This window comes from Nannospalax galili, unplaced genomic scaffold (assembly GCF_000622305.1).
Source record: "Nannospalax galili isolate Female #2095 unplaced genomic scaffold, S.galili_v1.0 scaffold363, whole genome shotgun sequence".
Lineage (NCBI taxonomy): Eukaryota > Metazoa > Chordata > Mammalia > Rodentia > Spalacidae > Nannospalax > Nannospalax galili.
The window spans coordinates 772,423-787,971 of NW_008351176.1; the positions used below are offsets into that span (position 1 = coordinate 772,423).

Sequence of the window (15,549 nt, forward strand, 5' to 3'; positions counted from 1 at the left end):
GAACTCACTATTGTAGACCAGGCTGGACTGCCTCCTGAGTGCTGGGATTAAAGGTGTGTGCCACCATGAGCCCAGTCAAGAAACAGTTTTTAAAGTCTTGAATTAAGACAAAAAAAGTAGGCTGGGAGCAGTGGCACACGCCTTTAACCCCAGCACTTGGGAGGCAGAGGCAGGCGGATCTCTTTGAGTTCAAGGCCAGCCTGGTCTACACAGTGAGTTCCAGGCCAGCTGGGGCTACAGGGAGACCCTGTCTCAAAGAAAAGAAAAATAAGTAAACAAAATGTTACTGAAACATAGTATGTTTGGTCGTTTAATAACCATGCCATTAAGTAATGTATACTCTTTCTAAATTGAAGGCTGTCACTTCATTTCCATACCATCTTTTTTTTTTAATATTGTATAATTTTTATTTTTATGTGTATGTGTGTATTACCTGCATGTAGGTAGTACGCCCATGTCGTGCAATGCCTGCAGAGGTCACAAGAGGCTGTTGAATCCCCTGGGACTAGAGTTACTGACAGTTAGCTGCCATGTGGGTGCTGGGATTCAAACCTGGGTCTTCTGGAAGAACAACCAGTGTTCTTAACCACTGAGCCAGCTCTCCAGCCCCTCCATACCATTTCTTATTTCCTTAAAAAAATAAATTTATTTTTAGCCAGGCGTAATGGCACATGCCTGCTATTTCAGCAATAGAGAAAGATTAGGCAGGAGCATCTAAAGCTCAAGGCCAGCTTAAGCTACAAAGAAACAGCCTATCTCAAAAAAAAAAAAAAAAAGGGGGGGGCGGGGCTAGACAGCACAGTAGTTAAGAGCAGTAGCTGCACTTATAGAGGACCCAGGTTTGATTTCCAGTACCCACATGGCCACTAACCACCATCCTAACTCCAGTTCCAGGGGATCAGATGCCTTCATCTCACCGCCTAAGGCACTGCACAACATGGGTGCACTTGCATACATGCAGGCAATGGACTCATACACATTAAAAAAATAAGTAAAACATTTAAAAGGAAAAAACAAGAGACAGCCAAAAAAGGTCTCATAACCTAATAGTCATATCTAATTCTGTAGACTATAAGAACAATCTAGTGAAGATCACTATGTTGCCTAACTCTCGACCCAAAGCTGTAGTTTGCATAGTAACCCTTTACTTTAAATGGGCAAATAAAACCTAACATTTTTCTTTGCTTTATATTTATTTCATGCTTTCAAACACTGGCTCGGCAGTTAAGAGCACTGTCTGCTCTTGCAGATGACCCAGATTTGATTCCCAGCACCCACATGGTGGCTGACAACCATCTGTAACTCCAGTTCCAGGGGCTCCAACACCCTCTCCTGACCTCTGCAGGCACTGCACAACATGGGTATACCAACCTACATGCAAGTAATACCCTTATATAGATAAAATTAAAAAAAAATAATAAAGAATTCTCTTTACAATTGACACTAATCAGTAGGGCTTAGACAAATTTTTCCTAATGAAGCATGATTTCCAGATATTACACCCTACATTTGTATTCTACTTTCTACTTTACAAATCCTCCATAACCTGTAAGACCAGTAATTTGACCTCACAAATCTTTTCCCAAAACTTCTATTTAAATTTCTCTTAGAATATTTCTGTTGCTGTATTCTTTTTTAAGTTAATCCGAGAAACTATAAAAAGGTAGGCACTGAGAAATTTCAAGTCAGGATTTTGGTGGTGAAGTTTATTTCTATTCCCCAACACAATTCAGTACTTTACTTTTTCCTTACCCTCCTGATGAGTCTGTGTTTTGTTGTCCCTGGTTATTATACGACTGCTGGCCATATGAGCTCTGCTTTTGATTCTCATAACCACCATAGGACTGTGAATAACCTAAAAATTGTATAGGCATATTTTTTAGTGATTAAAGTTCTGATTTCTGAATCTCTAAAAGAACAAATATAACAAACCAGTCCAACCTGATTGATTTTGTCCGTAACTGGAGTATCCACCATAGTTTTGTCCATATGAAGAATCAGTTGTTTGTCCGTAACCAGAATAGCTCTGAAATTGAGGTAAACATTCAAATTTCATTAACTACTTAAAATAAAACAACTATTTATAAAGAAAACAATTACTTTTGTAACGTACTTGTGGTGCTTGTCCATAGCCTTGGCTACTTTGATTTCCATAGGAAGAATAACTGTAAAAAAAAAAAAGCAACACTTGAAGAAATGTGCTTAAAGAAATTTAAAAGCTCAAACGAAGAACTCTATCTTCAATAGAACTGTTTGGCCTATTTACTCCTGAATTGCTTTCTGGCTACTAATTCTTGTATTTTCTATTTTCCAATTTTCTCTATCATACTTAGGGAATGACTCAAAATAAGACTGCTAGGATTTTAAAAGAAAAAGAGCTCTGCCTGTCTGAGGATTTGAACTGATGACCAACAACTACTAAAAATACAAATGCAGTCATTCTCAGACTTCTTGAATGTCAAATATCTGAAATTTTGCTTTGATACTTCTCACAAATAAAACTTTTACCAGAGCTGCAAAAGCAAGAGAATTACGCTTTGGAATAAGTAACAAAACAACAAAAGGCACTGGAAAGTATTCCATACAGAAGTTTTTATTTAATTATCAGGTTCAATGATTCAATTTTTTCTAACACCTAAAGCATGTGCAATCATTTGCAGCTCAACAATGTTTATATAAATAACATATCCTAATGTGTCATTTCCAAAAACTGCATGGCAAGACCCATAGTAAATATCTAAAACTAAAGAAAAAAAAGGTAATATTTTAATACTTTAACCAAAAAGCTGTATTTCAACAGATTAGTTTCTTCTTACTATTTGCTTTAATTGAATGTCTTTAACTTCCTGGAAAAGGCATTGTATGGAATCAAAGTCCAGTTTAAATGCTTCAGTAATTAGAGGGATGTACACATCCAAAGTGCCATCACAGAATGAAAATTATATTGTATCGCCAGTGTCACAGCACTGACACGCAGTTCAAGAAATATTTGCTAACCGTACCTTCCTATGATTTGAATTTTCCTTAATTACTTCACAGCATGCAAAGTACTAGCAAGTCAAAACAAATTTTCTGAATGACTTTAATACCCAAAGAAAAACTAAAACATTTACAAATACATATATAATTTTTTACTATTATTTTCTTGGGTTTTTTTTTTTTTTTTTTTTTTTTTTCCTTTTGAGACAGGGTCTCCTTGTAGCCCCAGCTGTCTGGAACTCACTATGTAGACCAGGCTGGCCTTGAACTCAGAGATCCACCTGCCTCTGCCTCCCGAGTGCTAGTATCAAAGGTGTGCGCCACTATGCCCGGCAGTTTTTTCTTTTGAAACAGAATCTCCTTGTGGCCCCAGCTGGTCTGGAACTGCGTTGTAGACCAGGATAGCCTCAATCTCACAAAGATCTGCCTGTCTTTGCTTCCTAAAGGCTGGGATTAAAGGCATGTGTCACCAAGCACAGCTGTTTATTATTTTAGAGTTATCAAATACTAAGAAAATTTATAACTTTTTTGAGAATCCCCTAACTTTTAAAAATATACTTAATGGGGGATGAAAAGCTGGCTCAGCAGTTAAGGGCTTATATTGCTCTTCCAAGGACCTGAGTTCAATTCCCAGCACCCACATTAGGTGGCTGACCACCACCTGTAATTCCAGCTCCAGAGGATCCAACACCTGTGACCTCCAGGAGCTCCAGTACTCATGTATAAATATATGCACATGATTAAAAATCAAAACTTTTTAATGTTTTTAAAAGATACATTTGATGCTGGGCATGGGGGTGCATGACTTTAGTCCTAGCACTTAGGAGGCAGAGGCAGGCGATCTCTGTGAGTTCAAGGCCAGTCCAGAATACACAGCAAGTTCCAGGTCAGCTGGGGCTACAGGGAGACTGTCTCAAAAAGACCAAAAAAAGAAACATTTGATGAGGTTCTGGCCATGGAGGGGTCTCCGTCCAGGGAGCCCATGCTAGATGCTAAATCTGAGGTGACCAAACAGCTTATAGATTTTCAGTAGAAACTGGGTATGGCTGCGAGCTCAGACAGCTACAGATCTCTTAAGTATCCTTATGTAGCAGTGACGCTAACAGTGGCAGATCATTCTGGGCAAGCGAAGAACAAGTCCTTTGAAATGACAGTTCCACAGTTTCAGAATTTCTACAGACAGTTCAAGGAAATTGCTGCTGTAATTGAAACTATGAAAACCAATTATTTGGTTGATAAATTCCAATTATTCTAAAATAATGCACACCACCATCTGAAAAAAGAACTGCATTAAGAATCAAATGATATTTATTGAATGAAAATTACACTTCCATTTTTCTTTTAATTTTTTAAAAAATATTTTATTTATTATTTTTATTTTATGTGTATGAGTGTATTGCCTGCATGTAGGTAAGTGCAGCTGTGTTGTGCAATGCCCAAGGAGGACAGAATAGGCCGTCAGATCCCCTGGAACTGGAGTTACAGACAGTTGTTAGCTGCCATGTAGGTGCTGGGGTTCGAACCCAGGTCTTCTGCAAGAACAACCAGTGTTCTTAACAGCTGAGCCATCTCTCCAGCCCCATTTTTGTTTTTTTTAAATAATTAAAAATATAAATGAACAGGGGGAAAAAAATACATTTGATGATTAAACACTTGCCAGATGCCTAACTAAGAGGTTGGCACTATCTTATAAAAAAGAAAGGAAAAAAAAAAAAAAAAAAAAAAGTCACATCAATTTTCTTTAGAGAAAGCTTAAACTTGACATTCCTGATATGCTATTTGAATTATCGAACATTGTGCAGCAAACCATTTCTAGTGTAAGCTGAAAGCTGTACTTTTAGTAAGCCTACTACCACGTATGCATTCGCGCAAAACAAACTTTCATAGTGAGCATGTTAAGAACTTTTAAAAAGCACTAAATACTTCTATTATAGTGCTTCAAGGAAATCTGCTCTAAAAAATACATTAGCATATTATACACCATCAAGAAATAAAATGCTTTTTCTAAGAACTTGCTATAGTTTGATGCTAGTTTTAAGAAATCCTCTTAAATTTCTTTAAAAAGAATTCTAAAGAAAACAATGTTTACAATACCTAGAGAATATCTTCATCTTTGGGAGATACAGTTATTGAAAACACAGACTTTTAAATGTTTCACAGCACCTACTTATACAGGACAGGTTTTTCCCCATGATAAATTAATAATTATTTAAAATTCCTTAAAACCACATAGCCCAGGCTAGCCTTCAATTTGTGGCAATCCTCCTCCTGCCTCAAGTTCCTGAGTGCTGGGATTACAAGCCTGAATCACCATACCTAGCCTTCTTAGTTAAGACATCCAAATATCAAATCTCAGAAACCTGTATTTCCATTTCAGCCCTTCATATTATGAAAATATGTATACTTTACCTTTGCTGTTCACCCCCAGACTGACTGTAACTTCCAGAATCTAAAACACATAAAAAGAATTTTAAATCATATTTAAAAGCAGGCTTTCCCCTAGGACTAACTTAGCTCATACAAATGAAAATACAGTAAGAAACTGTCAAAAACTGCATTAAGGAAAATGAGAAATTAAATCTGTGTAGGGAGAAATCCATAGGTTTTTTTTTTTTTAACCATGACTACATTTTTTACTGTAAGTAACATTTTAAAAAAAAACACTGCTCTCCAAGTATGTGTTCATAAAAACCAAGTGAACAAATATGAAATGGCAATGAAAATTCATTCCTTAAAAAAAAAATTAAAACCTTCAGTCAGGTGTGGTGGCTCATGCCTATTATTCCAACACTTGGAAAGGTGAGGCAAGAGGATTGTCACAAGCACAAAGGCAGCCTAGGATACAAAGACTTCCAGACCAGTCTGGACTAGTGTGAGACCTTGCCTCAAGGAAAGCAAAAAACCCACATCACTTAAAAGTTCAAACTACATACTACATACATGTATCATTATATGCAAAAAAAAAAAGGTTATCTGTTAAAACTAATCAGGTCCAAGAAGGGGAAAACACTGACAAGATAAACCTGTAGGATTACATTTATATACATACTATTACCACCTTCACATATATACCATTCCTCTGGGTTGGACTACTGTAACCAACACCAATAAAAGGATTTCCAGAGACTTGCTAAAAAAACCTTCTGTTGTAACTGCTTTTACTAAGCTCTCAAACAATTAGGCAATTAGTGGTAAATCAAATCAGCAATAAGACTGCTTCTAGCCTCCATTTTAGTAACTAAACAAACAAGGAAAGCCTGAATTAACATGTCAAGTAAAAAGGGGGGATTTGAGCCATAAGATTTTCTCAGTAGTTCTGAATGTGAGTCATATCAAAATTGTTGACATTCTATCTTTTAAGCTTCTACAGCCTTAATTCGTGAAGATAAATTTTATATAAATTTTGCAATTGCAAAACAGGAGTCTCAAACTGATCATTATGACCAACCTCACTCAATCTTTAACAAATTCCTTGAACAGCTCTGAAATCCCAAATCAAATCAATAGCTTCCTTTTCATTCAAATTTTATGAAGCTACAATATAAAGCTATATTGCTATTGGTTGTAAAGTATGTAACATTAAATTTGCCAACATTCTACAGTAAAACTCACCAATCTGACATTTACAAAAAAATCCTTAAGACTATGAAAACTACATGAAAACTGATTAAATTTTTTTCTATAAAGTACTGCTCAGATGTAAGACTTCAAATCTTGGTCTGCAATACTGTAGTGCCCACCTGTAGCTAAGGGAGACAAACCACTATTGTTCTATAATGATGACTAAATTTATTTTATTCACCTATCTAAAACGCCTTTCCAAGAGAACTGACACTGTTTCTAGCCACTCCAACAGCTATCAAAGTGCCTGAAAACAAATCCTGCCATTACTCTCCAGTTCAGCCTTGGCAGACAAAAGAAAAACAAGGAGGAACCCAATAGAGAGATGCTTTTGGAAGCTCTCAACAAGAAATTCCAAAGGTCTCTGATATGAACATTGAAATTTGCCCTGTTCTGTCTGACCTTTTTCTGGTTCCCTGTCTAGAACTTGTAATGCTAATTACTCTTGCCTTTACTTCTTCACATCTCCCTAAGCACCAGTCAAGGACTTTCTTTTCTCCCTGCAGTTAAGAGTTGTGCAATTTGGGAGTCTTTTAGATAGACCCATTAAAAGGGTACCCCAATTGCCTTACCCTACATCCCTGTTCAACATGGAAGAAGCCACAGCAGTCTGCATCCCAATTACCCATCAGCAATTCGGGTAACCTCTTCGGAGGATGGTGTGATAATAGGAGGTAGGAATTGGCTAAGCAGTTAGAGTAAAAAGATTCCAAAGAAAAGTAGCCGGTTTCTTGGCTAAAAGTCAAAATGTCCTTGGGCCTCTTCGCAACATACTCTGTTCCAAAGGCCAAAAATGTCAACAGAAGTATTTGGGAGCTCTTACTTAATCCCTAAAAGAGTTTAGGGTTACCCCGTCAAAGGGGGAGAATGTTAGAGTAGCAAAAAGCCCCATTAAAAAAAAAAAAAAGATTACACAAAGTTGTCAGGAGTAAGTGATGGGGAGATATGGGAGAAGTTGGTGGGAAGGGAACAGGCATGGATTTGATCAAAACAACCTTATATGCATGTATGAAATTCTCAATAAATTTTTTTTTAAGTTAAAAAAATTCTTTCTATGAACATTAAGGGCACAAGGCTACGTGAAATTGGGGGGGGGGGAATCACTGCTATTCTCATAAGAACTGGCTACCAGAGAAAAATGGGAAATAATTATTTGGAACATAAATAGATGCATCTACCAAAGAGTAAAGGAAACTAGCTTCACACAGATCAAAGTGAAAAGAATTACTGGGGTAAGCAGGGAGTGGAGAGTGAGTAAAATGTAAATACCTGGGGGATGCATGTATTTTCCCAATGACAGTCAATACCTCCCAAGTTTCCTTTTGGTCAGGCAAAATCATTTAAATACTAATACCTAGATCTTCACACCTTATCTCAAGACCCAATGTTTAGGCCCAAGTGTTTTCAAGTTTCCTGAAACTATAAACTTGACTTTCTTAGCTGATTTAAAACTTCAAGATACAGAAATAAGCATAAGACCAGTAAATTTGTGTCAATATTTCAGTAATAAAAATGCAGATGTTTCATATTCAGTAGAAGTTTATAAATGGCATTTAAGGCAACTCAAAATAACTCACTGTTAAGATTACCTGGTACATGAGCCTTGTATATGAATTTATTTAGGTAGCAGGTGTGTCCAACCTTATGGCCCAATTGCTGGGATTACAGGCAAGAGTCACAAGGCCTAGCTGGAAAATTTCCTTTAAACATCATATAGACTAGGGGCTGGAGAGAAGTCTCAGTGATTAAGAGCACTGGGTGCTCTTGCAGAGGATGGGGGGAGGGTTCCCAGTACCCACATGGCAGTTAACAATCATCTGTAACTTCAGATCCAGGGGATCTGACACCTTCTTCTGCCCTTCATGGGCAGTGCACAAAACAGGTGCACCTACCTACATGCAGGCAATATATTCATATGCAAAAAAACAAAAAATAGTAAAATATTTAAAACATCATATAGACTAGCAGCCAAAGCACATAATCACCTTTCAGGTGGTTATCTGCCTAGTTAACTCCATCTTCCAACATTTATGATGCATTAATCTCAACAGCCTATCTAGGTAATTTTTTCCCATTGAGAACACCTGTGCTTTAACAGAGATTTCTTTTTTTTTTTTTAATGTTCATTTTTCTTTAAACCTACCATCTTATATTGTAATTTTCTATTCACCATGGTTTTTCTTTTCCTTTTAACTCCATTTCTGCTTTCTATTAAATTTTTCTTATTCACATGTTTACTATTGCTTTATAAGTTACATCCAATTTCTGTTGCATAACTTTCTTTTAAGCTTTAAAATTTTTTTATCTGGCAATGATGTAAAAGACAATAATCCCAGTAGAAAGACAGCAAAGCAGCATGTTGTTCTGGAATACAGAACTAGAAAGGGAAAAAAAAATCAATGTCTGAAAAGATGCTCAGACTTGTTAATATGCAGAGAACAAAACATGTCAGTGATGGACTCCTTCACTTCAGACTGTCAACCACACCAGTTGTCAACACCAAAAAAATGCTGCCAATCTGATCATTCATAAGCTGCTGATAGCAATCTTTGAAAAGTGACTTAGAGAAAGGCAGTGAAAGTTATGATGGGTCCACCAGAGACCCTGTTTCCTAGAATGTTGCATAACTTTTAACTTAAAAAAATTTTTTTTTTTAAATAGGGGCTCTCTGTAGCCCCAGCTGGCCTGGAACACACTATTAAAACCAAACTGGCCTCAGTCTCACAGAGCTCTATCTGCTGGGATTAAAAGCATGCTCCACCACACTCAGCTTTGTAAATAAATGTCTGCATGCTTTCTTGGTAAAAAAAATCAACCTCTAATGAAACATTTGGACTTTAACATAATGCCAATCAAAATTTTCACTTGTTTCCCTTGTACTTTTTATTCCACTCTTCCCTCTACATTTAACATTGATTCTTTTAGCAAAGATCCAATGTCTACGTGACAGTTTATTTGGCAGAAAAATCAAGGTCAACAGTTATTTTCCCTCTAAACTCATTTTCCATTCTCTTAAAACCTTTATGTGCATGTGTGTCTGTGCACATACATGCAGCCAGAAGTAGTATAGGATGCTCTGGTGCTGGAGTTTCAAGCAATTGTGAGCCTTCAGATGTGAGTGCTAATAACCAAACTCCAGTCCTCCATTGCAAAAGCAGCAAGCACTCTTAACCACTGAGCCCTTTCACAGGGCCCTCTTAATTTTCTATAGTAGGTTTGCTATGGGTACTTTACAAACTGTGGTTTCACAACAATTTATCAAGTTGAATTTATTCTTATGTATCATGTGAGACTAATGATTGATTAAAAACCTCCAATTCGTGTGTGGTTTTTTTTTTTTTGAAACAGGGTTTCCTATGTTGCCCATACTTGATCCTCCCAACTCAGTTTCTTGAGTACAGACGAGTGTGTACTACCATGCCCAGGAACTAACTTTCCATCTTTCTCCTTCTGAGTTTTGGAAAACAGAACATATCAATCACATCTATAATTTCTTCTGCAAGGCCTTTTTTAAAAAATATTTTATTTACTACTTTTTTTTTTACTTACATAAATTATACTTGGGGGGGGCTGGCAAGATACTCAGTAGGTAAAGATACTTGCCGCCAAGGCTGATAAGCTGAGTTCAATCCCTAGTAGTCACATGGTAGAGAAAGAACTGACTCCAAGTCATACTCTGACCTTCACATGTACGCTACGCCCACACACATACCCACATAAATAAATGTAATTAAAAAAAATTATACTTGGCTGGGGCTGGAGAGATGTCCCTGTGGTTAAAAGCACTGGTTACTCTTGCAGAAGACTCAGGTTCAGTTCCCAGCACCCCCACATGGCAGTTAACTATCTGTAACTCCAGTTCCAGGCGATCTGACACCCTCTTCTGACCTCTACAGGTATTGCATGACACAGGTGCACTTACATGCATGCAGGCAATACGCTCATAAATTTTTATAAAATAAAAATAATGGGGCCAGAGAGATGGTTCAGCAGTTAAGAACACTGTTCTTTTAGAAGACCAGGGTTCAAATCCTAGCATCCACATGGCAGCTAACAACTGTCTGTAACTCCAGTTCCAGGGGATCTGACAGCTTCTTCTGTCCTCCATGGGCACTGCACAACTTGGGTGCATTTACCTACATGCAGGCAATACATACACATAAAATTTTTAAAAATGAAATTAAATTAAAAATAAAAATTAAATAAAAATGTCGGGTGTGGTGGCTCACACCTTTAATCCCAGCACTCAGAAAACAAAGGCAGGTGGATCTGTGAGTTCAAGGCCAGCTGGGGCTATAGGGAGACCCTGTCTCAAAAAAAAAAAAATAGACTAAAAATATATATACTTGATTCCTTTTCAAATCTATGTGATTCTTCCTCAAATACCTTGGTCTTAGGGTTGAATCTGCCTTTTAGGTTTTTTAATTATCTTCAACATAAAATACTTGCTGCTCTAATCGAGGTATTTAACTCTCATTTTGGAAGTGTTTCCTTAGTGTTCTTCAATTTCTACTATGAACTCACCTTTTCAAAGGTCTGGGTATTCTGAAACTCTTTGTGATCTAAACTGTGAGAATTCCTCCAGAGATTTTGTTTTTAACCAGGAACCCCAAAGGTACTAACAGTCCGAATTTTTTTTTTTTATATCAAACCATCTTAAAACTTACTAAAAGTTAAATTATGGGAAGCATAGGTCCCAGATCACATATTCTCAGTAAAAATTCTTTACTCATATTGTGTTTTGCTTTTGTATTTTGTTTTCTGGGGTTTTTTTGGTCTTTTTGAGACAGGGTCTCCCTATAGGCCCAGATGGCCTGACACTCGCTATGTAGACTAGGCTGGCCTCAATCTCACAGATCAATCTGTCTTTGCCTCCCAACTGCTGGGACTAATGGCATGTATCACCACCACTGTTTAAGCTTCAATGTTTCTGCTTATGCTGGTAGGGTTGTTGTTTTCTTTGTTCATTCCTTCACAGAAGACAAAATCCTTCAAATTCAAAATCTCTAAACCCAGGACTTATGTAAGGGTTCCAATTTCCATTAACTGATTCAAACAGCTCAAGCTTTCATCACTTATCCTTATTTAATAAAAATCAAAGACTAAATGAGAGCTGTACTGTCCTCTTCTGTCAATTAGTTCTATGACTACAATATTGGCTTCTATTTCATTTTTAGCATGGGGCTCTGCTTCCCCAGATTTTTGTGCCCCCCTCCCTCCCCTGTGTGTGTGTTTGTAGAGGATTTACAATATCTTGGGTCCACTGTAATTGCCAGAATGAGAAATAGCCTGACTTTGTATATTTTATAACTGATATTTTAGTTATGATTTAAATTCAAAAGGCAACTTTGTAAATAACACTTAAAGGTCAGACTAATATATTTATAATGTTGACTTATTTACTGATTAAGTGCGTATGTATACATATCATTTTCCCCTTGGTGCTGGGAATCAAACCCTCAGTTTGGGAATCCTAAGCAATGGCTCTACCACTGAGCAACACCTCTAGCCCAAAAGCTATTTTACTAGGTTTATAAGTCTGCCCTGGCTGGCATCTGGAGTGGTTGGGTCAGTTAAATTTCTAAGGGTAGTCTAGAATATTTAAAGGATGCAACTTATTAATGGTACTAGTTGCTTAGGGGGAGTTTATTCTGCTAAGTTTATTAATTTAAACATGCATCAAAGAACAAGTCAAAACATTACTTTTAGACAGTCAAAATATATATACATATCACAAAGTCTTAGTATATAACACTAAAAATTTAAAAGCATCTAGCTTTAAATATTAATCTAGAAATAATCATACATAACTAGTTCTTTGCACACTCCAATTTTCATTAATTAAAAAAAATTACCAAGTGGCTAATACCTAGGGTTTTAGTAACTTGAAGATCAGTTCTAACGGGTTCCTCCACTAACAACACAGAAAAGCCTCAATTTTACAAATGACAAGCCTCTAAATTTAAATCTTCCATTAAAACAACATAATCCTATAATGTCATTTATACCAGTAATTATGTTAAAAAAACAAAATCAACGGGGGGGGGCGTGGAGAGATAGCTCAGCAGTTAAGAGCACGGACTGCTCTTGCAGAGGACCCGGGTTCAAGTCCCAGCACCTACATGGCAGCTAACTTCTTAACTCCAGTTCTAGGGGATCAAACACCGTCTTCTGACCTCCATGGGCACTGTAGGACATGAGTGCACCGAAGATAACTGAAGTCAATACGCTCATACACACAAAAAAAATAGTAATAATTAAAAAAAAAAAAAATCCAACACAGGTAGGGCAAGGTGAAGCACTTTTAACTCCATAGGTGGCTGAAGCAGTTTGATGAATGAATTCAATGCCAGACCGAGATACAAAAGGCAAGACCCTATTTCAAAAACATAAATGAAAATCAAGACAGGCTTCATATTTTAATGAGCATTGTTTTCACAGAAACTTGGCAGATTTCTCTACCAAGAGAGGGTAAAACTTAACATTTTTAGTCATACCTACATGCCCTCCTCATAGTTCTCTGGAGCTTTGCCAGACTTCATGTCAAAATACGTGCCTGACAGAAGACATACAAACGTCTTCTACTTTGCATAAATTATTCTTTATCTAACAAAAATTAAACAGAAACTGAAGTGCTCACTTCAATGCAGCTCAGTCTTTTTAAAAAAGATTAATACAGCTCCTCTGTGTCAATGCTAATCTAAGGAAAGAATATAACTCTCCAGCTTGTTCTTCCTGGCTAATTTGGAATTTTCTCCAACTGCTACATCCTTTGATCACACAGCACTTCTAGAGGACTATGATACGTTAAAACGTGTGTGTGCACATACATACGTATTTGCACACACACACACACACACACATATATGTGTTGGCCCTTAATTAAAATGTAAGACTATTAAAAAGCATGCTTCATCCCAATTAGAAGCTTTATTTAGGAAATGTTTCCCTCACAAGAAGAGGGCAAACTCTCAGCTCCTAGTGTGGCCCGGGGTCTTAGCCACCTGTAAGTGTAATGCAGTCCAAAACAGAGGACCTTGTGTGATCCAGTGGATCTGCTCAAGTCGAGAACTTTCATTCTAGTTTAACAGGATCCAGACTGACCGACCTTTCCCCCGACGCAGCACGGTGGGGTCTACGCTTAGAACCACGTCCAGGAAGAAGCTGGCTTTCGTTTATGTTATAGGGGAAATGCCACCTACACCCCAAAGAGCTTATGAATGACAGGCACGACTCGCTTTCCAGATCTTTCCGGACATGAACTACTGGAGGAGAGGGACCAGAGCAGGAAGAAGAGGAAACAGACTTCTCCGCACACACCCCCAACTCCGACCCGGGTGGTTAGATCGCTGCAGGATGGCAAACGTGACTTCGTGCGCGGCAGCATCCTCACGGCCCCCACCTGATGAATGGTGGGTCGGGAAGTCCCAGCTGAGGCGGCGGTGGCGAAGACGACCCGACAGAGGCCTCGCTGAGCTGAGGCTACCCGAAGCCCAGGTCCACAGACTGCGGCTCGGATCTCGTCTCCCCCCGCCCCTGCAATGGCGTAGACCAGCCTCCACCCCCCACTCACACACGCCCTCCCCCGGGAGCACCCGGTCTCCTCGGGTTCCAAGGGCAGGGTCAAAAGACAAGCTTTCTAAGCACTCCCGCCTTGATTTGCAGCCAGAGAGCGTTGGGAGCGTGCGTGCTTCCAGGCCAACATGGCGGCTACGCGGCGGCCCCCCCCCCCCGCAACCCGAGCCTCCCTCAGGCCGGAGTCTTTCCCTCGCGGCTCCTCAGTGGGCGGGAAGACCGCCCAACCCCGCCAGGCCCCTTCTCGCCTCTGCCGCTGCAGCTGCCCGCTGAAGAAGTCACCTACCCGACATGACAAACAGCCGCGGCGCGGAGCCCCGCACGGCCCCGCGAAGAACAAGGAAAACGAAAGTCAGGTGGCGCGGCTGCCCAAGCTGTTCTGAGGGCGGCGCGGCGGGCTGAGACCGACTGCGGGGCCTCGGCAGCCAATCAGCGCACAGCGGCCGATACCACGCCATTGGGGCAGGAGGGGGGGCCCGCCGCCGGCACCGTCCTCTGACCCCTCAGGCCTTCTCTGTTCGCCCCTCCGAGAGCCGTACCATTATTGAGAGGGAACTGAGAAAGGAAAGTACCAATGCCATTGTGGAGATGGAGGGGAGCTGGGCCAGCCCGCTTCGTCCCCCTCGCAGGCCTACTTCGTACTTTATCTGGTCCATTAGAATGTGACGCTATGAAGTGAAAGAGTAGGCCTCCCCTATTATAGAGGCAAACTATGTTTCTGGAAAAGTCCTTTCTTCCCCTAAGATTGAGAATGGTATTCCCCGCTCCCCCAGCTACTGCAGCAGAGCTTGAGCCACGTGGGGGCGTTCCGAGTCCCGGGAGCGCGCGGAAAGAAAAGTCGTGACTGGCTTGGTACCTGATCCGCTCCAGGCTTGTTAGAATTACCTTGTCGAGCAAAAAACATGCGAGACCGGAACAAAAGTGAATTAAAGGTAAATCCTGCACAAAGCTGACCTCGGGAATAAGGTGGCACGGGCATCCAGCTCTCTCCGTACTATAATGACAGCTAACTTAATTATCGGCATCTTACATCATCTTATTTAATTCTCCCAACAGACTGATGAAATTTTTACTTCTGGTTGCAGATAAAACGGAATAGCTTTAGGTCGTGCAGCTAATAAAGAGCAAAGGTGAAATTACAAGTCTGGTAACGGGGCGTGGAAGTACACGCCTTTATTCCCAGAGGCACGCGAATCTTTCTGAGATCCAGGCCGGCCTGGTCTACATAGTTTCAGGCCAGCCATTGCTACGTCGTGAGACCCTGTCTCAAGTATAAAAATAAAGAAGTCTGGTAATCCGACACCATTACAGAAGTTGAAGAATGGACTTGGAAAGCTAAGAGAATCAGCAAGAACATATTCCCAGTGTGTGTGA

General features: G+C 39.4%; 1 protein-coding gene and 1 pseudogene across 1 annotated transcript in view; one reads left to right on the top strand and one right to left on the bottom strand.

Annotated features, from left to right (window-relative positions):
* The window catches only part of Taf15 (TATA-box binding protein associated factor 15), a 35,632-nt gene extending 20,984 nt beyond the window's left edge, over positions 1-14,648 (bottom strand). Inside the window, exons 1-5 of the mRNA XM_008848122.3 lie at positions 14,462-14,648; positions 5,389-5,428; positions 2,114-2,165; positions 1,942-2,026; positions 1,753-1,855 (exon numbers count right to left, since the gene is read on the bottom strand). Coding sequence (XP_008846344.2) covers positions 1,753-1,855; positions 1,942-2,026; positions 2,114-2,165; positions 5,389-5,428; positions 14,462-14,633 — 452 coding nt within the window. The 5' untranslated portion in view covers positions 14,634-14,648. The remainder of the gene's footprint in view (positions 1-1,752; positions 1,856-1,941; positions 2,027-2,113; positions 2,166-5,388; positions 5,429-14,461) is intronic.
* LOC103746085 lies at positions 3,899-4,234 on the top strand (annotated as a pseudogene).
* Positions 14,649-15,549: the final 901 nt, after the last annotated feature.